This window comes from Bos mutus, chromosome 28, assembly GCF_027580195.1.
Source record: "Bos mutus isolate GX-2022 chromosome 28, NWIPB_WYAK_1.1, whole genome shotgun sequence".
Lineage (NCBI taxonomy): Eukaryota > Metazoa > Chordata > Mammalia > Artiodactyla > Bovidae > Bos > Bos mutus.
Genome location: NC_091644.1, coordinates 35195898 through 35221315, shown reverse-complemented (window position 1 = coordinate 35221315; position 25418 = coordinate 35195898). Strand labels below are relative to the sequence as shown.

The 25418-nt window shown below is 39.4% G+C and overlaps 1 protein-coding gene across 1 annotated transcript in view; it reads left to right on the top strand.

Moving 5' to 3' along the window:
• Positions 1-25418, top strand: part of RYR2 (ryanodine receptor 2) — an 819609-nt gene that overhangs the window by 740766 nt on the left and 53425 nt on the right. Inside the window, exons 86-93 of the mRNA XM_070364567.1 lie at positions 1397-1477; positions 2665-2753; positions 4127-4255; positions 12088-12192; positions 15006-15087; positions 17579-18876; positions 19676-19743; positions 22444-22591. Coding sequence (XP_070220668.1) covers positions 1397-1477; positions 2665-2753; positions 4127-4255; positions 12088-12192; positions 15006-15087; positions 17579-18876; positions 19676-19743; positions 22444-22591 — 2000 coding nt within the window. The remainder of the gene's footprint in view (positions 1-1396; positions 1478-2664; positions 2754-4126; positions 4256-12087; positions 12193-15005; positions 15088-17578; positions 18877-19675; positions 19744-22443; positions 22592-25418) is intronic.

Sequence of the window (25418 nt, the reverse complement as noted above, 5' to 3'; positions counted from 1 at the left end):
ATGTATTGAGATTCAAAACAATACACATTTAAACATTTAGATTTGCCATGTCACATTTATAGACATGGTGACCTTAGTTTGGTCACCAAATATCATATCTTGCAGGCTCATAGGGAAACCAGTACAGTGATTTTATGTACTTTTTTTAATGTTTATATTAGTTTTCAAAATGGTTTTGCTTCCTAACCCTCCCATTATATGAAGCCTCTCACTTTGAAAGTCACAGACTGCAGACTGGTAAGTCCATCATCTCTCTATCATTATGATCATTCATAATTTCAGTTCCAGTAAACACATGATCATTGCATAGTTTTCTTTCCTAGCCCAAAGTATTTCCAGTCTGAAAAGTTATTATTATTTTTTTAAATACATGAGTATATTCATTCACTTGCCAAACAACATTTTTGTTTTTTGTCATTTTGCTTTCTAAACAAATTGAGATTCCAGAGCATACACTCATAATGTTGACAGTGTTTTTTTCATGGACACTCTATGCTTTTAAACTCAACTTTCATTTGTGTGGTGCTGGTTTTTTGTTTGTTTCCTTCTCTGTGTTTTTGCTTTCAGAGTAACTTGTGATCAAGGTACATTTAAATTGAAATAGAGGTGAAATATCTGAACCCTTTCCTAAGGCTTCATGCTGGCCACCCCCCACACGTATAGTTAGTGTTGAATGATGCAGAACACCTCCAATGGCTCTGAGATGTCCTCCTTTGCACATTGCTTTGTTAGGTTTAGTTCTCTTAGCAGGAGTCAGCAAAGTCTTTCTTTTGGTTTGATATTTGGAGTTAGGTCTGCTTGCCAGTTCTTCCTCTTCTGGTGGAATGCTACAACCAATGAGCGCTCTATTTGGACAAGCTCATGAGAGAATTCATTGAAATGAGTTAAGAAACATTTTCTGGTCATTTAGAATTTTCACAGAAATCCTTTAATTAATATGTGAATACCAGAAACTTTTAGCCCTGTTTTATATATATACCGAATGCCTCTGTATTGAAACATTTGGTTAGACTCTAGGAACAAAGCAGATTTAACTTTCACATTTGTAAGAGATGCAGAGATCCTACACAAAAAGAAAGATAGAAAGGGGGAAAAGTTCAAATCTCTAAACCTCTTCAGGTTGTTTCTAAAATGTTGCCAAACCCATGCTGCTACTTTTAACAGAGAGAGATCTGAGTTTTTAAGAGTCAAATGTTCTTTTCTTACCAAGAAAAAGTGCATCTATCTGTCAAGCGCATGATCTTAAGAGCTTCAGATAGAAAAGTGGCTATGATTTGTGACTGTTTTTGGTTCAGATGATGCTAGATGAACATGCAAGTTTGATGGAGGTGGGGATACAAAGGGAGGTTGAGGCTAAAGTGGTTGATAACATCGGGTCCCTCTGGACTTCCTGCAGGAGAAAAGGTTCTGCAGGATGACGAATTCACCTGTGACCTCTTCCGCTTCTTGCAACTGCTTTGTGAGGGACACAACTCAGGTTTGTGAGACCCCAGACCGTTCATGGTACCCAGCAATAAGCATTTTGAAGCCAGTAATAACAGGAGCCTCTTAGTTCTAATTATTCTGCTTCTCCTAGGTCGAGAAACGGTTCTTGAAATTTGAGCATTGGCCCTGGGGTTTTTCTATGTCACTGAGTCTTTCAAAGTCTTTTGCTAGTGATTTCACTTAATTCTTTTTTTCCCCCTCTAAATAAATCCTTTTAAGGTATTGATATTCTAAAGAGAGATTTTTTTTTACTGATAAAATTACAGTAATGCTGAATTTTCTAAAGGAATAATTAATACACTATTACTTGAATGGCATTGCAGGCAGATTCTTTACCATCTGAGTCACCAGGGAAGCCCATATGAATGGCATATGGGTACAATCAATAATTTGAAAAGCAAAGCTCTAGAATAGCATTGGTTTGTACATTTTACACATATGTGCTATTTTTTAATTAAAATTGACTTGCTTGAAGACAATCTTTAGGTTTTAAAAATGTAATGTGCATATTTGATATAAAGAAAATCTCAAGAAATTTTGTTCACAATTTAGACTTTCAAAACATGAATTTTATAACTCTTATTAGTTCTCATGCTGGAGAAGACAGCTGATAGAAGGATTCAGATTGTGAAGAAAGATGTAGATTAAATACAATAAATAGCTATGGAGACATATGTAGGTTTATTTCTTTTTTTACCTCTTCTCTTTAACTGGGGGAATCTACTTCACTATGTAACTTGCCATGATGTATTTCCATCCGTTGTTTATGGATCATATGTATCAGGCTTGTGCATCTGTGAAGGCAGCAGCTTTATCTTGATTTTTTTTTTCTTAACAAGAGATTATGGAATAAATCATTTAATTACTCCATCCTACAGGATGGAAGTCCTTTTCAGTCATTCACATGCCCAGAGCTCTAGAGCGAGGAATCAGGACACAGGTGTTAACAAACCTCTTAGGTGAAATTTAAATATTGATATTATGTGAAGCACCTAGGTTTGTTTTTGAGGTGCTCACTTTTTATGGAAAATATAAATTATTCAGTGTTCAAACTATCAGATATAACACTACAGAAGCTGCAGTGATTTTGGTGTAGACACCATTTGCTCTTAGAATTGTTCAAAGAATTCATTTTAAATTTTTGAATGCACTTTAATAACATCTTTTGATCTTATGTAGATTTTCAAAATTATCTGAGAACTCAGACTGGCAATAATACAACTGTCAACATAATCATCTCTACTGTAGACTACCTTCTGAGAGTTCAGGTATGTAGCTTTATATTAGTAGCAAATTAAAATGTTGGCTAGTTGTCATGTTATGGCAGTTGTGAAACTGACATGGTATAATGTGTTTTGACTTATGAGGTCAAAACTTATTGAGGTATTTTTCTTTGATCACAGTCTTTCCCCAAATATTAGACTAAAACCGCCACTATTGTCTTTGCCTTTGATTCTGGCTCTTTCTATAAGTGGGAATATTTTTTTTCCCTGCAGTTTTTAGCTTGATGGCATTTTAAATTCCTTTTCAATTTGTAAAGCATGAACATGTTCTTTTCCTTCCTCTGTGGTTGATAAATAAATGGCAGAAGAATATTTGAAACATTACTAAAAATGGGAAAGAAAGGCTTTCAAACTACCTAACATACGCTTAAATATAAGAGACTAAGGTCAATTCTTTTCAGCTCTCCAAATGTCTGATGAAAAAATTCAGCCTAACACTCCATCACTTAAAAATATCTTCAATACTCTAGTAATGTTCTCCATGTTACTAGAACTGAATCTGAAGGTGTAGGTCTCTTAATGAAATGTTATACTTTTATTTTTCATTTTATTTAGAAGGAAATCAGGTGTAGCACATTTAAAATCACAAACTCTCTGTTTCTTGCTTAATCTTTGAATATGTAAAAGCACAACACTCTTACCTAAAACTAATGGAGAAAAAGGCTAGTTCTGAAGCAAATATATCAAGAAGCTTTGCTGAAATGTATCTGTAACTTTCAAAATCATATCTCAAAACCTGAATGTGGTTTACATGGTAGCCCAAATTATATTATTCATTTAGGCAACTAAAATTCCTTTAAAATGTGAGCCATTGTTGAAAACATCCTGTTTGGACAGATCGATCATATTTAGATGTTTATTTACAATTGTTGTCAGTATTTATAAGGAATCCAGCCAGTTTCTTCCAGGGCCTTTATACAAGTCAGGAACATTCTGAAATTCTCATTAAAGAAATGTTACTGGCTTTACTGGAGAAAAAGTAGACTAGATGTTTATATTCTATGATTTGTCTAATTTCTGTGTTCACATAGTAATATTTAAATACTCTATGGATAAATATGCGTTAGTGTTATGAATCCTTATGTTTGTGAATTTCAAGGTCATCAGAGACAAAAAGTCATTTTTAAAGCTAAGTTTTCTGCTTATTTTCTCTCCAGATGTTATTTATATCTAGGGAGGATTTGCCATATTTTATGTTTAGGAAAATCATTGAAAATAGTGTTTATTTCACAGATATTTTTGTTTGCTTCCAATCTGTTATTTAAAATGATTTCCTTTAAAGAGTCCAAAACTGGACAGGTCTTTGATAGCTTCAGAATATTCCTTAATCCTAAATCCTATCATCTCTTTTTTTTCAGGAATCAATTAGTGATTTCTATTGGTATTACTCTGGAAAAGATGTCATTGATGAACAAGGACAAAGGAATTTCTCCAAAGCTATTCAAGTGGCAAAACAAGTCTTTAACACTCTTACAGAGTATATTCAGGTAAACTTTTAAACATTTCTGTTATTTGAAAAAGAATGAGAAAAAAGAGTCAACTGGTTAGCATTAAATTCCTTGGAAAAAAATGCAGCATGCCTATTTTCCTGCTCTTATCCACATTTTCTAATGACGCCTTCTGTAGAATCTTAGCCAATGGGTCATTTAAAATCAGATGTGAAGTTATATGGAATGAACTTGCCTTACCACTTTTAGGATTGAGATATCATGAGATACCAAGGCATGAACCATGAGGTTGAATGTGTCGTATCTCCAATACCTAGTGTATATATTAAGCACTCAATAAATATCGATGAAGAAGGAGAGAGAAGTGAAGGAGAAAGGGCAGAACTTTAAGCCACTTTTTATAGTATTCTTGTGAAAATGAGGAGGGAGTTTTTTAGAAACCTTACAAAAAGGAAAAAAGCATTTAAAAACTTCACTGTAATGTGTGTGTGTGTTGTCAACTGAAAAAAAAAAAAATATTGCACCATCTAAAAGTTGGAAGTTGTGTTTTTATTTGGTGGACTTACTTAGGACTTAATCCCAGGAGCAGCCTCTCAGCTCTGGGCAACTGTTCTAAAAGGTAAGGGAGGAGCCAGAATATGCAGGTTTTTGCAATAAATAAATAAAGTAGTCAGAACATCAAAAGATTACAAGTAAAGAAAACCAGACATCTGAAGTTAGTGAATTTTGTGCGTTTCTATATATGGGAAGATGCAAGAGTCTGGGCTCCCTGAAATCATTCCTTTGATATGCACCTTAACTCTCAGGGCCTGGATCCTGCTTTTCTCCATCCTGAATCCCCTCAGGTACACTGTTTGGGTGGCTGCAGTGGTTGCTGGGCTGATGGCAACAGCATCCTTTGTTTAATTAAATGGCAGGCTGCATTCTTTGTCCACACAGTATGTGTGTGTGTACATATATGTGTGTATATGTAAATATATTAAATGGCAATACAATGTGATAATTATAGGTAAAATTTTCAAGTCCCATGAATAATATACATTTTTTACATTGATTTGCTTTATATTCTTCTTGGGGTAGACTTCTAGTTTTGATCTACAGATTCTTAAAAGAGTTTATAAAATTCTTCTTTCTTCAGCAAGCAAAACTTTGCCATTTTCTAGAAGACTTGTGTCCATGGCTGATATTACTCTGACTCCATCACTGTGATTGAAGTGTCATGTACAAAAATAAAATAGGAGGAAGAAACTTACAGTTTCTTTTGTCAGACAAAACATAGTCTTAAGGGGGAAAAGGTTAAGTAAAAATAACAGATTGTGTCTCCAAAGCCTGGCATACTTGCAGGTATCTGTAGAATGACTGAATGAGAGAACTCTTCATGGCCGAGTGAAGCCACCAGGGCTGAGTGGTGCGGAGGAAAGATGGAAGCATGGCTACTCCTTACCTCCCCTAGGTTCACTCTCTCCTCTGTATTCATACCTTGGAAGGATCTCACTTTTTCTCTTTTCTCCTTGGGCAGGGAAGAGGATTCTTATTTTAGCATTTCAAAATGGGAAAGCCACACTTGATAATTCTTATAACTTTTCTTTATTCAAACACAAGTGAAGTTTTAAATCCAGTCCAGACCATTCATGTACCTATTTCCTGATCTCCTTGGCTTCCATTACTGCCTTAATATTCTCATCAGTGTCTAGAAAGAGAGCAATACCACGTTTGGTGTGAACTGTCCTGATTAAATAATAAGATTGATTGATCTTATTGATTGACATTCACAAGCAAGTGAATTTTATAGAAACAGCAAATGGCTTCTTAAAAGAACTAAAACATAAATACCACCAGAGCCTTCACTAGACAGACCTTTGTTGGCAAAGTAATGTCTCTGCTTTTGAATATGCTATCTAGGTTGGTCATAACTTTCCTTCCAAGGAGTAAGCATCTTTTAATTTCATGGCTGCAATCACCATCTGCAGTGATTTTGGGGCCCCAGAAAATAAAGTCTGACACTGTTTCCACTGTTTCCCCATCTATTTCCCATCAAGTGATGGGACCAGATGCCATGATCTTCGTTTTCTAAATGTTGAGCTTTAAGCCAACTTTTTCATTCTCCTCTTTCACTTTCATCAACAGGCTTTTTAGTTCCTCTTCACTTTCTGCCATAAGGGTGGTGTCATCTACATATCTGAGGTTATTGATATTTCTCCCAGCAATCTTGATTCCAGCTTGTGCTTCTTCCAGCCCAACATTTCTCGTGATGGACTCTGCATATAAGTTAAATAAGCAGGGTGACATACTCCTTTCCCAATTTGGAACAAGTCTGATGTTCCGTGTCCAGTTCTAACTGTTGCTTCCTGACCTGCATACAGGTTTCACAAGAGGTGGGTCAGGTGGTCTGGTATTCCCATCTCTTTCAGCATTTTCCACAGTTTATTGTGATCCACACAGTCAAAGGCTTTGGCATAGTCAATAAAGCAGAAAGAGATGTTTTTCTGGAACTCTTTTGCTTTTTTGATGATCCAGCAGATATTGGCAATTTGATCTTTGGTTCCTCTGCCTTTTCGTAATGCAGGGTGAGCATCTGGAAATTCACAGTTCACGTACTGTTGAAGCCTGGCTGCTTTGCAGCGTGTGAGATGAGTGCAATTGGGCATTCTTTAGCATTGCCTTTCTTTGGGATTCAAATGAAAACTGGACTTTTCCAGTCCTGCAGTCACTGCTAAGTTTTCCAAATTTGCTGACATATTGAGTGCAGCACTTTCACAGCATCATTTTTTAGGATTTAGCTCAGCTGGAATTCCATCACCTCCACTAGCTTTGTTCATAGTGATGCTTCCTAAGGCCCAGTTGACTTTGCATTCCAGGATGTCTGGCTCTAGGTGAGTGATCACACCATCATGATAATCTGTGTCATGAAGATCCTTTTTGTATAGTTCTGTGTATTATTGCCCCCTATTCTTAATATTTTCTGCTTCTGTTTGGTCCATACCATTTCTGTCATTTATTGTGCCCATCTTTGCATGAAATATTCCCTTGGTATGTCTAATTTTCTTGAAGAGATCTCTAGTCTTCCCATTCTATTTTTTTCCATTTCTTTGCATTGATCACTGAGGAAGTCTTTCTTATCTCTCCTTGCTGTTCTTTGGAACTCTGAATTCAAATGGGTATGTCTTTCTTTTTTTCCTTTGCCTTTAGCTTCTCTTCTTTTCTCAGCTATTTGTAAGGCCTTGTCAACAACCATTTTGCCTTTTTGCATTTCTTTTTCTTGGGTATGGTTTTGATCACTGCCTCCTGGTACAATGTCACAAAACTCCATCCATAATTTTTCAGGCACTCTGTCTATCAGATCTAACCCCTTGAATCTATTTGTCACATTCAATGTATAATCATAAGGGATTTGATTTAGGTCATACCTGAATGGTCTAGTGGTTTTCCCTACTTTCTTCAATTTAAGTCTGAATTTGGCACTAAGGAGTTCATGATCTGAGCCATAGTCAGCTCCTGGTCTGGTTTTTGCTGACTCTCTATAGCTTCTCCATCTTTGGCTGTGAAGAATAAGATCAGTCTGACTTTGGTATTGACCATCTGGTGATGTCCATGTGTAGAGTCTTCTCTTGTGTTGTTGGAAGAGATGTTTGCTATGACCAGTGCGTTCTCTTGGCAAAACTCTGTTATGTTTTGCCCTACTTCATTCTGTACTCCAAGGCCAAATTTGCCTGTTACTCCAGGTGTTTATGGAGTTCCTATTTTTTCATTCCAGTCCCCTATAATGAAAAGGACATCTTTTTTGGGTGTTAGTTCTAGAAGCTTTTGTAGGTCTGCATAGAACCATTCAACTTCAACTTAAGCTTCTTCAGCATTTTCTGTATATATATATATAATATATATATATATGCATATATGTGCATGTGTATATATATACATATATGTATGTATGTATATATGTACATGTGTGCATATGTATATGTACATGTATATGTATATATCGTATACCTGTATATATGTATATATGCACATATGTATTTATTTATATATGTACATATATGTATATATTTACATATAGATATATATGTACATGCATACACACACACACACACACACACACTCTTTCATATTCTTTTCCATTATGATTTAATACAGTATATTGAACATGGTGTCCTGTGCTATATATAGTGGGACCTTGTTGTTGATCCATTCTCTGTATAATAGTAGCAAGGATTTTATGTTACAGGCATTGAATAAATGAGGGGGTCTGGTTTTCCATTAGTATGTCATTTCCATAGATACTGGGCATATAGCTCAAAGTCCACAGTCCAGCCCAAGATGGAGTCCTGCTTTCAAGATACAGCCTGTTCTGTTTCCTCCTTCAGGAAAGCCAGCTGACTGAGAAGATGTCAGACTAATTTCTCAAAGTAACCATCTTATTGTGGTCAGGATGACAGGTTCTTTTATAGAATCAGAAAGAGAGAAAGAAACAATGAGGAACTAAAGTCAAAAGGCAGAATAGAGAGGGAGAGGCAGTGAGGAAGGAAAGTAAAAGGGTCTTCAGTCTTGGGCAACATTTCCAGGAAGGTTCAGCCTTTGAAAGGGATGTGCTAATCTCTTCCATTCAGAGGTAGGTGGTGTCACACTATCTCTTTTTGAGTTGAACAAAGGCATTTTACTTTACAGTCAGGCAGAGGGTCAGGAGAAGGCAATGGCACCCCACTCCAGTCCTCTTGGCTGGAAAATCCCATTGGGCGGAGGAGCCTGGTAGGCTGCAGTCCATGGGGTCGCTAGGAGTCAGACACGACTGAGCGATTTCACTTTCACTTTTCACTTTCATGCATTGGAGAAGGAAATGGCAACCCACTCCAGTGTTCTTGCCTAGAGAATCCCAGGGACAGGGGAGCCTGGTGGGCTGCCGTCTCTGGGGTGGCACAGAGTCGGACACGACTGAAGCGACGCAGCAGCAGCAGCAGCAGCAGCAGAGGGTCAGGGTCCTTTAAGGCAGGCCATTATGCATGATGGTAATAACAAAAGCAACAAAAAGCAAGTCAAAGAAACAGTTCCAACATGGAGTCAGAATTGGCTTCTTCTCTATAGCAAGCGCACAGGGCACATTGCCAACAAGGGACCACAGTGAAATCCTGAGAATCTGTTGCTTTGACGCAGAAGCCAGACAGGACTGATGTACGCTGTAAAACCAGTTTGGCCAGGTACACTGAACGTGTTAACCTCTAAGTGAAGTGATCCCTTCTCCCCCCGTCTCTTCAAACTTGCTCTGTAGCCCATTTCTTTACCCCTCTTTGAATGGATCTTGTGCACCAGCCACTCTCAGATAAATAAAATTCCTTCAGTCACTTTGTCACAAAAATTGTCTCACTTCAGTCATTGTATGGTGACACTATCAGTTAACTCTTACCCAATTTAAAACTCCCCCTCAAAGAAACACTGCCCCTCATGCCTGATTTTATGCTGAAAAGGCCTTGTGGGCTGAGGGTGGAGGGCAAGGAGTAGGCTCTGGGCTTCTCTGCCTTCTCTCCAAGGGGTGTCTGTTCCTCCTCTGCCCCCCGTGAGCCAGCCTAGGCCTCCTCGGGGTTGGAGCTGTGAAGAGGAAGAGTAAGGAGAGGGAGGTTTTCCTCTAGGCACGTGGAATTCAGGACTGCACTGTGGCCTGGCCACCTGGGTGGCGTATTATATTCTTCCTCTGATGAGGGGGCTTGGCTCTCCTACTGCTTCCAGTGCCTGGAAAGGTGTCTTTTCCCTTCCAGTTTCAAATTACTCCACAATCTTTGTGCATCTGGTGGCCCCCATCCACCTCTGAAAATCACATTACCCTTTGAGACAGTTTGCTTGGCAATATTTCAAAGTCCTTTTGGACAGAATAGCTCCCACTTAAGAAATCAATTTTTTGTTACTTTCCATCTTTTACACTTTCTAATACCAGGCTGTTACCCAAAAACTAGGTTCTTCTCTTGATGGATGTTGAGCTAATAGATACAACCAAAGATTGGAGGAAGGAAGGATTTATTATTACTTGCAGCAAGTAAGGAGAACACTAGGGTTCTTTCCCAAAGTAGTGTCTCTCCAAACAGCAAAATTGGGAAAGTTTTAAGCTAAGGGTACATGCATATTCATGAAGAGGCTTCAGCAGTGAAGAATTCGGACAGAGGTTGACAGAGTCCAAGTTTAGTTGACTGGAGTCAGGAGGGATGTCATCATTCTGTCCCCCACCTGGGTGAGGGCCTTAGCTCCTGCAAAACTCAAGGACTGTATCAGATTATGTACCTCCTTTGAGGAGGAACTAAAACTCTGTTTTCACTGCACTATTGTTTGACTGCCCTTTCTCTATTCCTCAGTTCCTTTGTTTCCCTAAGATCATTGATTACTGAGATCTATCCAAGGGCAAGCACTGTGACCAGGCTGAGATCACAAAAATGGCTCAGGCCAAAATGGCTTCTCTTATGTCAAAAAGCTGCCCAACTTCAGAAGACAGAAGTCACGCACTCCTGATGGCTCTCTTGAGGCCTCCTCTCTCTCCCCATGTAAAGGAAGGCAGGGGTAGCCCGGTCCTCACCCACCGTGCGGGGGTGGAGGTTGGAGAGCACTTTGCAAAGTCTGTCCCTTTTCAACTTCAACACCTTTATGTCTTAAGGCTAGAAAGATCTATTTAGTTTCCTTTCACAGGTACTGAATCTAGCACCTTACTTTTGAAATATGAAGATGCTTGGCACTTACTGTCTTTGTTACTGAACCAAATTAGGGTCTGGTTGTCTGTGTGCAATAAAGCCAATCTGCTGACACCTGGTGCTGGTGAAGGAGAGTGCAGCATTTATTGCAGGCACCAAATAAGGAGTCCACGACAGCTAGAACTTAAAAGGCCTGAAGTCCCTGAAGGCTTGCTGGTAAAGCTTTAGAAAGACAGGATGAGGGAGGGGTCTTGGGGGTGTGTGATCAGCTCATGGACAAGTTGAGAGAGGGGACTTGTGGGGTGTGTGATCAACTCATGGACAGGTTATGAGAGGGGGCTTGTGGAGTGTGTGATCAGCTCATGGACGTTCCTCTGATTGGCTAGTGGTGAGGTCACTGGGAGTCAACATCATCAACCTGTCTGGGTCTACATGTTGGTGGGCAGTATATAGTTAACTTCACCCACCTGGTAGGAGTTTCAGTCTCTGCCAAACAGCTCAGAGGACATGGCTCAGAATATTATCTGTTGACCTTGAGAAGGAACTAAAGGTCTTTGACTTTGTTTAATGGCTAAAGTATTATTATTTTGTCTTGCCTGTTTTCCTTTCCTTCTGCATTTTTCCCCTTCTTTGATTAAATTTATTGTTTGACTAAAGTTTTCCTACAGATAAAAGGAAGGCCGAGGACTTGAGTGGAGGTCTGTTTTGGGAGGGCCCCATAGGGTCCTCGGAGAAGGCAATGGCAACCTACTCTAGTACTGTTGCGTGGAAAATCCCATGGGCAGAGGAGCCTGGAAGGCTGCAGTCCATGGGGTCGCTAAGAGTCGGACACGACTGAGCGACTTCACTTTCACTTTTCACTGTCATACATTGAAGAAGGAAATGGCAACCCACTCCAGTACTCTTGCCTGGAGAATCCCAGGAACGGGGGAGCCTGGTGGGCTGCTGTCTATGGGGTTGCACAGAGTCGGACACGACTGAAGCAATTTAGCAGCAGCAGCAGCAGCATAGGGTCCTGGCTCAGTTATATCTTTTATCCTCAGCTCTAGGTCCTTAAGTGAAGCTTCCATTTTGACATCTTGTCAGTATCTTCAATGCAGTCCTCTCTTCCAGTCACTTGTTGCTAAAGTAAAATCTATTATTGTAAAGTTTAATTTGGCAGTTAATTTATCAGGAATGACTGTTGTTTGTCTGTTTCTGGCCCAGGGTCCTTGCACTGGCAACCAGCAGAGTTTGGCTCACAGCAGGCTCTGGGATGCTGTGGTGGGTTTTCTTCATGTATTTGCCCACATGCAGATGAAGCTGTCTCAGGTAAAGTCACTGTCCTCTGTCAGCCTAGGTGAGACACTGTACACTGTGATCATTGGCAAATTAAACACACTTTCCTGTGTCAGAATGTTATCTTTTTTAGATGACTTCTTTATAAATCTTTTACATGACTTTTTTTTTAATCCTTTTTTTTAATAAAAGAATTTTATGCAAACTGACAATAGGTGGGAGCCGTTATTCAAATTTGAGAATAAAAGATAAAGGAATTGACTGTAATGGAGAAATAAAACAGTATAGTCACCAAACACTGTATATTTTACAATCCTTCATAGACCCACATTTCAATGATTACTCGCTGGAATTTTCCTCATCCATACATATAATTGGAAGAGGATTGTAATCTGCTGCAAATCCCTCGTTAAGGAGAGACAGTTTTCTTATAGGGTCATAAACAAGCATTTGTTCTCAAAAGATGACATTCACCAATTAACCGGACATTTAACTTCGAAAGTCAAAGAGAAAAAAATAGCAGTACAGTTAGGCAAATGACGAAGAAACAGATTTTTCACCATGCTTAATATTAATCTGGGAGCACATCTTGGAAACATGAGCATGCTGTTTTCTCACCCCTGTATTGCATGTGGAGTCAGAGATACATGAATAGAAAAACTCTAAATATGAATCTTGAGTAAATATGTCCCTTTGATGCAGGGAATTTTACTGGGATGTCCTGAGATCTGACATATCTGTTGAGTGTGGATATCTGTCAGGTGTCAAGAGAGGAGAGAATGCTAGATTAAAGTCAAAGGACTACCTGTCCAGCCCCCACAATTTCATTTATGTGTCCATCTCTTCCTTGAGTCTCCTTGCCTCCAGCAAAGTGAGGAAACTCACACCTCCACCCTGCCCTCCAATCTGGAAAATATTGTCAAATAGAGCCAGGCACAGGTTAAAGTGGCAAGAACAGATTTAATCAGTGATAACTGTCACTGTAGGGAGGAAAATCTAGTGTGAGCTGAACTCAACTTGGACTTGTACAGAGATGATGGGAGGAGGAGGGGATGATCAGGGCTCAGGGAAGAGAAAAATTATAAAAGGCTGGTCAGTGTAAACGTGATGGGCCAGCTGTGTCTGCTAGCTGGCAAGTATTGACATTAGGATTCTACCTCCTACAGAGCCTGGGAGACAGACTCTAGCATCCTCAGGTGTTGGCTGGAACAAATAATAAATTTTTTTGGCAGCCTTGAGTTTTCTCAGGCAAGCACCCTAAGAGGGGTTGAGGTCTTCCTAGTGAAGTAGCTTTGAGCTGTTAGAAACCATGTCGTGTTTTGTTCTCTTTTTTTTTTTTTTTTTAACTGAAGTGTAGTTGATTTGCTGATGAGACAGATAGCATCATTGACTCAGTGGACTTGAATTTGAACAAACTCCTGGAGATAGTGAAGGATAGGGGAATCTGGCATGCTACAGTCCATGGGGTCATAAAGAGTTGGATACAATGTAGCGATTGAGCAACAACAAATCGTTGATTTTCAGTGTTATATCAATCTCTGCTATACAGTAAAATGACTCAGTTATATACATATGGACATTCTTTTTTTAGTATTCTTTTTCATTATGGTTTATCACAGAATATTGAATATAGTTCCCTGTGCTACATACGAGAATCTTATTTATCCATCCTATAGTTTGCATCTGCTAATCCCATCTCCCAGTTGTTCAAGGCTTTATAAACCAAGATTAAAGCCTACTTGGGAAGAGGGCCCAGAGGAGTTGGCTAGTTTGGTCAAGGAGAGAATCTTTGTCAGTATCTGGTTATTGGTAACTTCTACCAAATAAGGAAATATCATGATTGTTTCATCTAATTGCTAGTGACATTTTAGTAAGTAAAGAAAATCAACATGAACCAAATTTATCACAAGAGAGTTCTTATTTGGATGTATTTCCATCATTTTATTAACATCTAGCAGTGCTACCTAACAGTTGTTCACAGTTTATAGACCTAGTTGAGGTACCAACTATTTAGAAAGAAATACATCTCATCCTTCATACAGTGTTGAAATTTGGCTTCCTGTGTAGAAAAATTCATGTGAATAAAACAATACCTTGTGGGTGTGTGTGTGCATATATATATATAGGTATATGTGTATTTTTTTTGAAAAAAGTATAGTTTTAAAATAAAAAACTCTGGTGACGCATGGGGTTATAATGCAGATATCAATATTCCATGTTTTCAGGCAATGAATCTAAGCATAGTGATGTTTATACACAACATATCTATATAAAATTTTTTGTTTCATGGTGAAAAATCAAAGACAAAAAAACCAGAAAATTTTAAACAGAGAAATACCCAAGAGCTTAATCAAGTTGGTAAATAAGATACTTGTGTGCATTTTTTGGCTAGATTTATGTCGGGTGAGTTTATCTCATATCACTGTCATGCCTGTGTTTTCCAGAATAAGTTAGTTTTACAACGTGTATAGCATCTCAGTGTAGTAAGTTAGAAAGAAGAAAAGACAAGTCTAGTGTTTTCAAGGAGAAGAAAGATGCCCAGGGTTCTTGCCTACCTGACCCGAGGGTCTCCACCATTGTTTAGCTCTTCCATACTCTTGTTAGATTTATTCATTGTCCTTACGAATACTTTAAAAAATATGAGTTGAAATCAACAGTAAATACTCTTTCATTCTGAAGTGTGTATTTTTAATAAGCTGCAGATTTTTATTTGGCTTCTTTTTAGCTGTATAATGCTGTAAAGTCTGCTATTGGTAGAAAGGTATTCTTTTTGTGAGAATAAGTATGACATTCTTGCTGTGTAATTTTCTCATGTTATCTCAAATGCACTGTGTTAATACTTTCAGGACTCCAGTCAAATTGAGCTACTGAAAGAATTGATGGATCTTCAGAAGGACATGGTGGTCATGTTGCTGTCCATGTTGGAAGGTAGTTTTGATTTACATCTTCAAATCCCCATTATTCTTTGAAGGATTCCATATATGCTTGCTCTGGGAGTCAGCCTGCTGCAAAGGATAAAATATCAGTGCCAAAATGGGACAGATACCTCAGACTTATTGCTGGCTTGACTACTCTTTTCTCAAGTTAGTTTTTTTTTTTTTTTTTTTAATTAAAAAAAAAAATCCTGCCAATCTCAGGTCACAAAGCTATGGAGTGAAACCAGTAGTACTTCATTTTATAGTGGTATTTTTCATTTCACAGTGATACCTTAAAGGGTATGCTCCTCAGAGAGTACCTTAAAGAGGGTTTTGTTTGTTGTCATTTTGTTTGTAAGCAGTAGGGATTACAGATGTTTGAGGACACTCCAAATGCGTAAATTGCTGCTTTGAGCTGACTGCCTTATAGCTCCTGTGGGTCCTTACATTTCTGCAGGTGGAGAAGGCAGTAGAGAGCATCCCACCCACCAAGGCTCGTGGCAGCCTAAGTTCTCCCCACTCCATGCCTCTTTCTTGGGTTTTCATTCTCTCTCTTTCCACCTTATTTTCCTTTGCTACTGTGTTTTCTTTCTATCTCAGGCAGTAAATATAGTGGGTAAGAGATTAGGTTCTGAGATCCGCCACCAGCACCCACATCTCACTTTCTGACCCAGGCAGCGTGACCCTGACATGAGTAATGTCTCCGTTTCTCACGTCCCTCCTCTATGAGACGGAGCTCAGAACAGCTTCTGCGAGCATTCTGTGAAACCATGTGAATGTGACCAGAGCCACTATAGAATGTTTGCTATTATGTTCCCTATCCTTTTTTTCTTTAGTCCTTCTAATTTCTCTCTCTCACTTAGTCTGCCCTGCATTAGCTAATAAAGGTAGTAGACACACCTTGCTCTAGAACTTTAAAGATGCAGTGTTTGCTTGAAACCCTTAGTTGGCAGCCACTCTGTATTCTCCAACCATAGATCCTTTTCCCAGGACCTCAATTCAAGTTTTAGTCTAAATAGTAGCAACACAGACATAATAACTGAAGGAATAATGAATTAAAATTAACCTCGTTTAAGTACTTTTTCATCTGAATACCAGGTTTGTGAATTGGATAGTATCATTATCACTCTTTTGCAAATAGTGCAGAGAGGCTAAGAAATCTGCCCAGGTTGCTGTGCCAGCAGATGGTGGGATCTGGATTCAAACCCCAACAGCATGGCTCCTGAGCCAATGCCTTTTTTTTTTTTTGGCTGTACTAGGTCTTCATTGCTGCCTGTGAGCTTTCTCTAATTGGGGTGAGTGGGGGCTACTCTCGAGTTGAAGGGCTCAGGCTTCTCATTGTGGGGGCTTCTCTCATTGCCGAGCATGGGCTTTAGGTGTACCACTTCAGTAATTGTGGCCTATGGGCTTAGCTGCCCCAAGGCATGTGGGATCTTCTGGGCCAGGGATCAAACCCGTGTTCCCTTCATTAGCAGGCAGAATCTTAACCACTGGACCACCAGGAAAGCCCTTGGGCCCATGCTCTTAACTCTGGTGTTTACTGCCTCACAGATGAACTCCACAAACCCATCATCATGTATCTTTATTCTGATGCCCGTCTTTGTGTTACATATCACATTCTGTTCAAGGAATGATGACTCTATAATTTAGGGTAATATCTCATTTTCTCAGGCTTATTCATAATATGCCATTTTCTAGCTATAAACATTCTGAACTATGAAGAAATGTAAGGAGATCTTTTACATTTTACATCAGAAAGAACATCTAATTTGCCCTCAGTGGTTCCGTTTGAAGTCCTGGCCCTAGCTCTCAATAATCATTTTACAGCATACAATTTAATTTAACCTTGCTAAACACAGTTTCCTCAATAGTAAAATCATAATTAATAATAAAAACTACCTGTCTCACAGGTATTTTCAGGTATGAACATGAAATTAGGTGTAATGTCTGTGAGCAGTGATTTTTTTATCCCCAAAGGGCTAGGCAAACACTCATTTTTATTATTAATATGAGACTGGATTTCTGTTTCAGGCTTTTGGATAATATAAACGTCTGCCTTTTTTCTTTTTTTTAAAAAATCCTAAAGTGTGTTGCTTCTAGGATCAATTAAAGGGAAAAAATGTCAGCCTTTCATCACATATTGTTTACATGCATTAGTCTAATTACTTTGTAAATATGCTTTTGCATGTGTTCATGTAATCACTTTCTAAAATTAGAGTTTACAAGTAATTATCCATCTTTTCCTTCACACATTGGAAGAGAAAAGAGCTATCTTTGATTCAGGTGTCATATAAGATTTATATTGTTATTTTCTCTATAGGCACTTTTATTTAAGACATTTTAAGATGTTTACTATTTATCTGCTCAAGTTAGAAGCAACTTACTCAGTTGGACCAGGGTACAACAACTGAGCACACACTCAACGTACATTGGCTCCTATCTGCCATCGACACTGGTTTTATTGGGAATGTTCATTTTGAGCCAATGCAATTCTTTATCCCCAGGCAATGTTGTTAATGGCACCATTGGCAAACAGATGGTTGATATGCTCGTGGAATCTTCCAACAACGTGGAGATGATTCTCAAGTTTTTTGACATGTTCTTAAAGCTCAAGGACTTGACATCTTCTGATACTTTCAAAGAGTATGACCCCGATGGTAAGGGAGTTATTTCCAAGAGGGACTTTCACAAAGCCATGGAGAGCCATAAACACTACACCCAGTCCGAGACTGAGTTTCTCCTGTCCTGTGCAGAGACAGATGAAAATGAAACCCTGGACTATGAAGAATTTGTCAAACGGTTCCACGAGCCTGCCAAGGACATTGGCTTCAATGTGGCAGTGCTTCTGACAAATCTCTCCGAACACATGCCCAATGACACCCGGCTGCAGACTTTCCTGGAATTGGCCGAGAGCGTGCTCAATTACTTCCAGCCCTTCCTGGGCCGCATCGAGATCATGGGCAGTGCCAAGCGCATCGAGAGGGTGTATTTTGAAATCAGTGAGTCCAGCCGAACCCAGTGGGAAAAGCCCCAGGTCAAGGAATCCAAAAGGCAATTTATATTTGACGTGGTCAATGAAGGAGGGGAGAAAGAGAAGATGGAGCTCTTCGTGAACTTCTGCGAGGATACCATCTTTGAGATGCAGCTGGCGGCTCAGATATCAGAGTCAGATCTGAATGAGAGGTCAGCGAATAAAGAGGAAAGTGAGAAGGAGAAGCCGGAGGAGCAGGGTCCAAGGATGGGTTTCTTTTCCATCATGACGGTCAAGTCCGCCCTGTTTGCCCTCAGGTACAATATCTTGACCCTTATGCGGATGCTCAGCCTGAAAAGCTTGAAGAAGCAGATGAAGAAGGTGAAGAAGATGACAGTGAAGGACATGATCACAGCCTTCTTTACATCCTACTGGAGTATTTTGATGAGCCTCCTGCACTTTGTAGCCAGCGTTTTCAGAGGCTTCTCTCGCATCATCGGCAGCCTCCTGCTGGGAGGAAGCCTGGTCGAAGGTGCGAAGAAGATCAAAGTGGCGGAGCTCTTGGCCAACATGCCAGACCCCACACAAGATGAGGTTCGAGGAGACGGGGAGGAGGGGGAGAGGAAAACCCTGGAAGGGGCCCTGCCCTCTGAAGACCTGACGGACTTGAAGGAACTGTCAGAGGAGAGTGACCTGCTTTCTGATATCTTTGGCTTGGACCTGAAGCGAGAAGGAGGGCAGTACAAACTGATTCCTCACAATCCCAATGCTGGCCTGAGTGACCTCATGAGCAACCCCGTCCCCATCCCAGAGGTGCAAGAAAAGTTCCAGGTAACTTACCTCCAATCACAGCAGCTCTCTGGACTTCAGGTGGGCATGATAACTTGACATCAGCTGTTTTACTTGTGCCAGAGTGGTATTCAGTAGATGACTTGCCAAAGAGTAATGGCTTTTTAGTAGGCAGAGCCAGCCGGCTTTTTGAAGGTCCTTTACAAATTATTTCATTAAACTATGAAGGTACAAACTCTGGTACTCACTCTCAAGATATTAGGCAGTTGATCAATAATCATTCCATCCACAAATATTTTATGAGGATTGGCCATGTGTCTGGTCCCCCTGGGTATCATATGGAATTAAAAGAAATGTAAGATGTAATCATTGCTCTCAAGTTTCCTTAAAGAGTTTATTAGAAAGATAAACCACTCATGAAAAAAATTAGAAAATCATTAAGTGGTAAGTAGCATAGGCCGCAGACTGTGGAGATTACGTGAGAAAATGGAAAGCTCAGTATGGCTTGGAGTAGCTGGTTGAGACTGAAGAAGTGGGACTTATGCTGGTTTGGAGGATGAGTAAGATTTGAGTAGGTGAATAAGGGAAAGAAGGTAGTTGTGAAATAAGTGGGAAGGAGCTTAGAAAGTTGGTGCTCCCTGCTGGCCTGGCAGGTGAGTGTGGGGAAGGGGAAATGCATGAACCAGCAGAAGGAAGGGCTCACGTGGCAGTTTTATCCCCTCGATTGAGGCAGGAGGGCAACATTTATAGGTTACAATTTGACACAGGGTCACAGAGCTTCCTGAACTCATTCAAAAGTGATGTGTTATCCCGCTTCTCTTTTCCCATGGACTCATCCAAGGAGCAGAAGGCAAAAGAAGAAGAAAAGGAAGAAAAAGAAGAAAGCAAATCCGAACCCGAGAAAGCTGAGTACGTGTCATTTCTGTGCCCTTTGCTTTGTGTCAGTGTCTTTCACACATCCTCTCCGTTCGGGGATGCAGTGGAGAGAATCTCAGGTTGCAAGGTGACACCTGTCATCTCAGTGGAAGGCCTCATCCTCAGTGGGTGGGGATCAGTGTAAACACCTACCTGGAGGGGTGTGGGGGGCACTCCTGTCTCTTTCTGGTTCCATGAGGATTTTGTTTGTGTGTTTCTCAGCAGTAACGACTTTATGATTCCATGTGATATTCTCTGCAAGATGACTGTTGCAGTTTTTTTTAATTGAGCCTCTATTCTGTCCTTGTAAAGAAGGGAGGGGACAGGCATTCTGAATGCCATCGCATAGACTCTTAGGGAGTGGTGGTGCTCAACACACTGTCCCAGGGCCACCTGCTGAAGAACCACCTGGAGAGTCTGTTAAAGACACAGTTTCCTGGGCCCCTGCACAGGTTCTGAGTCAGCAGGGCTGGTGTGGAGCTTAGGAAGCTTCGTTTTCACCTACAGTCTTGGTGCTATGGAGAACACAGTTATAAATGCATTACTAAGACATAAAGAGCTGCATATGAAACAATGAAAATGTGTAATTTCCTATAAAACTGGCTTCCTGTTAACAATGGAAACCTACATCATTCCCCAAGTTTGCACAGTTTTATATGCATATTTTTAAAATTAGGGAAAGCAAATTTTTAACTGCATAAGTACCACTGTTCTTGCATGGCACTTTATTTTTCTCCTCTTTTCTGTTATTTTCTTTGGCCTGTTTTCATTGTCTGTTTTTTCCCCCCTAGATTAGACAAATGTTGGTTTAGAATTGTGTTAATTTAGTTATACCTATAAAATTAAAATAATATTAAAGTGAATAATTCAGAAATAATTCTTTTTTCTAATATTTTCATGGGGAAACAGTTTTATTCAACTTTTTCACATGCATGCTTGACATTACTAGAGTTAACCTTTTGAGTAATTTAACACTTTTGCAGGGAAAATCATATTTTTTAATTTCTAAGATATTTGAGAAAATTTAGAAGCGTTTTAAGCCCTAACAGCTAGTCATTGTTAAGGACTGAACGTTAAAATCAGAATTTAAAAACAAGGTATGTTGAAAAGTCACAGCCAAAAAAAGTCATCATTATTATTCTCTTTTCAGTTAAATATTTTATCATACACTTTGAAAGGAATATGCAATATATAGACACAAAGATACTTGAAGCCTGTAAAATTTTCAAACTCATACAAAAGAGAGAATGTATAAATGGCTGTTATAATGTACAGCCATAAACCCATCACCTAGTTTTAATACGGGCTTCCCTGGTAACTCAGCTGGTGAAGAATCTGCCTGCAATGTAGGAGACCCTGGTTCAGTTGCTGGGTTGGGAAGATCCTCTGGAAAAGAGAATGGCTACCCACTCCAGTATTCTGGTCTGGAGAATCCCATGGACTATATTATTCCATGGCATCGCAAAGCGTTGGACACAGCTGAGCGACTTTCACTTTAGTTCTAATAATTATTATCATTTTGCTAACCTTGTTGCATGTAGGTTTTCTTCTGCCAACCATCCCCACCACACACACACACACACACACACACACACACACACACATTGTGGGGCCTTCTGTGGGACAAGTTGTTTTAAAGACAATACTAGTCACCATGTCATTTCACCTGTAAGCACCTTGTATACATTACTAATTTATATAACTTGTATACTAATTACTAAGTTATTACTAATTTGAACAGCTAAAGACTGTTTAAAGAACCATATTTATCATTCTATTTACACTAAACAAAATTTGCAATTCTTTAAATACTGTCTAATAGCTGCTAAATATTAGGCTTCAAGCTTCCTTTATTGTCTCAAAGGTGTATTTTTACCATTGGTTCGTTTGAATTAGGCCTCATTTGAGGGTCACTGTTGTCTATTCTTCACAGTCGGAGCCATTCATTGTCACCGATCTTGCACTGTTGGGTCAGTTGTAAAAATGGCCACGTAAAGGGCTATAACAATGAAACACACACAAACATAACAGAGCTTGACAGTCATTTCAGTGGCGACTCTTAAGTGTTAAAAATAATGTTGGAAAAGCCTCATATGGGTTAAGTATGAGTTATGTTATGTGGCTTACATATATATGATTACATATGTACATAAATACATCTCCATGAAGGCTTGGTATTTTGTACCCGGAGAGGTTTAGGTATCAAATTTCAGTGCTCCCAATTCCATTATTGTCTGCAGAATTAACATATTGACATTGTCTATATCTGTCAACAACCAAATGCATATGCCTCTGATTTTAAATCCTGATAGCTAGTCAGTGTTAGAGACTGAACATTAAAATCAGAATTGAAAAATAAGGTATGTTGAAAGTCACAACCAAAAGAAAGTCTCCATTATTCCTTTTTCAGTTAACTATTTCATTGTACACTTGGAAAGCAATATGCTGGGTAGAGATACAAAGAAAATTGAAGCCTGTAAGATGTCCTATAGAGTGGAACTTCACAGAGTTATCAATATACAGGAGGCTATGATAAGCCAGAAATTCTACCCCTAATTCTAAAATTAGAAGAGGTATCAGTTATTTAAACTGATACTATGATTTGAATACTTGTATGTTTATATATTTTGGCATAAAACTTGTTCAGTTCTTTGGTGTCTGGGTGGTTTATATTTCACTCATTTGCATTCATAGAGGAGAAGACGGAGAAAAAGAAGAAAAAGCCAAAGAAGACAAGGGTAAACAAAAACTGAGGCAGCTCCACACACACAGATATGGAGAGCCAGAAGTTCCTGAGTCAGCATTCTGGAAGAAAATCATAGCCTATCAACAGAAACTTCTAGTAAGATGTTTTAGAATGAGTATTGTTTTTGATACATTGTAAGACCATAATCATTCGGGTGCAGTAAATACCCACTGACCTTCCCTCGGGTGGTAATCAGGGAACCTAGTCAGCCCTGAACGTATATTGTGTTTGCTCATCTTAGTGTTTATATGTTAAAATCAGTGTCTTGGTCCATGGCTCCCTATTGTCAAACCCATAATCTCTGCACACATTCACATGACCCGAGACCACGTGACTTAGTGACTGCCAGCATCTTCCCAAAAGGACATTTTAAGGGTAAGTTAATTAACATACCCCAAGGCTCCCTCTTTGCAGGACACTATGTAAGGCTCTGCAATACATGATAGCAAAACAGATCTTCTAGGGGACAGGTAATTCATCTTGATGTTTCAGAGTGGGGTTAGTCAATCTTTCTTGAATTGCCCTTTTATTAAAAATCCAGTTATAAAAATATTAATGCAGTGAGCCAACTCTCCAATGATAAGATGATCTATTCAAAATTATTCTTAAAATGGAAATAAGTAAAAAAGTGAAAGAAGAGGGAGAAGATAGTTCTTTATGTAGTATCCTAAACATTTTCAGAAATGTTCCTTTAGTTAATAAAATATCTGCTTATATGTGGAAAAAAAATAAAGAAGATGTAGTTCTCTATTCCTATTCATACAGGATGGAATTGTTAAAAATTTTGTCTAAAAGACCTTTTATATGAGTATGTATGTATATGTGTATAAATATTATATATTTATATCATATAAATAGGAAAAGATTGGGAGATGAATGTCTCAAATAAACCTACATGAGGTACTGACCAAAAATGTCAGACCTAGAAATTAAGAACAACACTCCATAATAAAGCCATTTGAAAGGCAAAATCATTTAACCTTTGAGGAAAAAAAAAAGACCAAAAACTCATATAGTATAGAACTTCACCTATAAGGAAAATGGATTGTTCTCAGTCATGATATATTCTAACTGCTTGTACATAAATGTTTATATATATGACATATTTTAAATAATTTACAGGCAATGGCACCCCACTCCAGTACTCTTGCCTGGAAAATCCCATGGACGGAGGAGCCTGGTAGGCTGCAGTCCATGGGGTTGCGAAGAGTCGGACACGACTGAGCGACTTCACTTTCGCTTTTCACTTTTCAGCATTGGAGAAGGAAATGGCAACCCACTCCAGTGTTCTTGCCTGGAGAATCCCAGAGATGGGGAAGCCTGGTGGGCTTCCGTCTATGGGGTCACACAGAGTCGGACACGACTGAAGTGACTTAGCAGCAGCAGCAGCATGCTTTCTTAAACTACATTGTATGTTTCCTGTATTATTTAATAAAGAGTAGACAGAATGCAAATGTTTTTGAGGTAACTCTGGATAATCCGTGGTTTGGTTTGTTGTCACAGTGGCCATGGCTGCCCGTGTGGTCTGGCTAGGGTGTGAGGTTGTACAGGCGCTGTGATAAGCTGTAGCAGCCCCAGTGGGTTCCTGAAGAGTCTGTGTAACCACAGTTGAACAAAGCAAGTAATGTAGGTTTTTTCCCCCATCCTTCTGTCCCAGAGGTGCCTTCTTTTCTGTTTTTCTTTGCACCATCACTTTCTTTGCACACCTGTTTGCATGCACAAGCCTAATCATGGCCACAGTCAGGTGCCACAGTGCCTCTCATGATGCCAGTCTTTGTGACCTCCCAGCTCAGATAACCAAAGTCACTAACCCAGCCCGTATAACCCAGTCCTACCTTCTAAGGAGAACCAGTGTGACTGACCCAGTTTGGATGCGGTGGCCAAGTTTGGTCCTATAAATGGTGGCAGAACAGTTAGGATCATATGTTGGGAGATGACACCATCCAAGTCGGGTGTGTCTGTGGAGAGGGATAACTAATGAAGTATCATTCTGATTTGGCCTTATAATGCTAAAGCCCCTGATATATCCAGATAGATACTTTCTAGTCATCTTGTGGAGAAGGCAATGGCACCCCACTCCATTACTCTTACCTGGAAAATCCCATGGATGGAGGAGCCTGGTAGGCTGCAGTCCATGGGATCACGAAGAGTCGGACACGACTGAATGACTTCACTTTCACTTTTCATTTTCATGCATTGGAGAAGGAAATGGCAACCCACTCCAGTGTTCTTGCCTGGAGAATCCCAGGGACAGGGGAGCCTGGTGGGCTGCCATCTATGGGGTCGCACAGAGTCAGACACAACTGAAGCAACTTAGCAACAGCAGCAGTCATCTTGCACTTAATATTAAAACAAATTCTTGGTATGTCCCCAAATCTTTTCACTTAAACCCACTTCTGGTCCAATCAGTGTTTTTTACTTTTCCCCCATAGCTTAATAAATGACACCAAGCATTTACTTACTTGCTCAGACCCCAGGATACAGAAGTTACCATCTCTTGAGTCCTTTCCTTTTTCCTACCTCAGATAAATCCAAGAATAATTCTCAGCTCTCTCTTTCAAATATATCCAGAATTTTCCTGGTTCTTAACATTTCCACAGCCACCACTGGTTCAAACCACCACCACCAACATCCTCTTTCTGCATCCTGCAGTAACTTTCTAACTGGTCCCCTGCCTTCCATGCCTCCAGTCTACTTTATACACAGTAGCTGGAATCATCTTTCCAAATCATTATCTGATCACATCAAGCCCTCTTCAGCTCCTTCAAGAGCTTGCCATCTCATTTACAGTAAAATAGTAATTCCAGGTATAATAATAAAATTAATGATTACCTTCCTCTGTAGTAACTTATCTAATCCTCATAACAAACTTATGAAACAGATTTTGTTGTTATCCCCACTTTACAAATAAGAAAAGTGATGC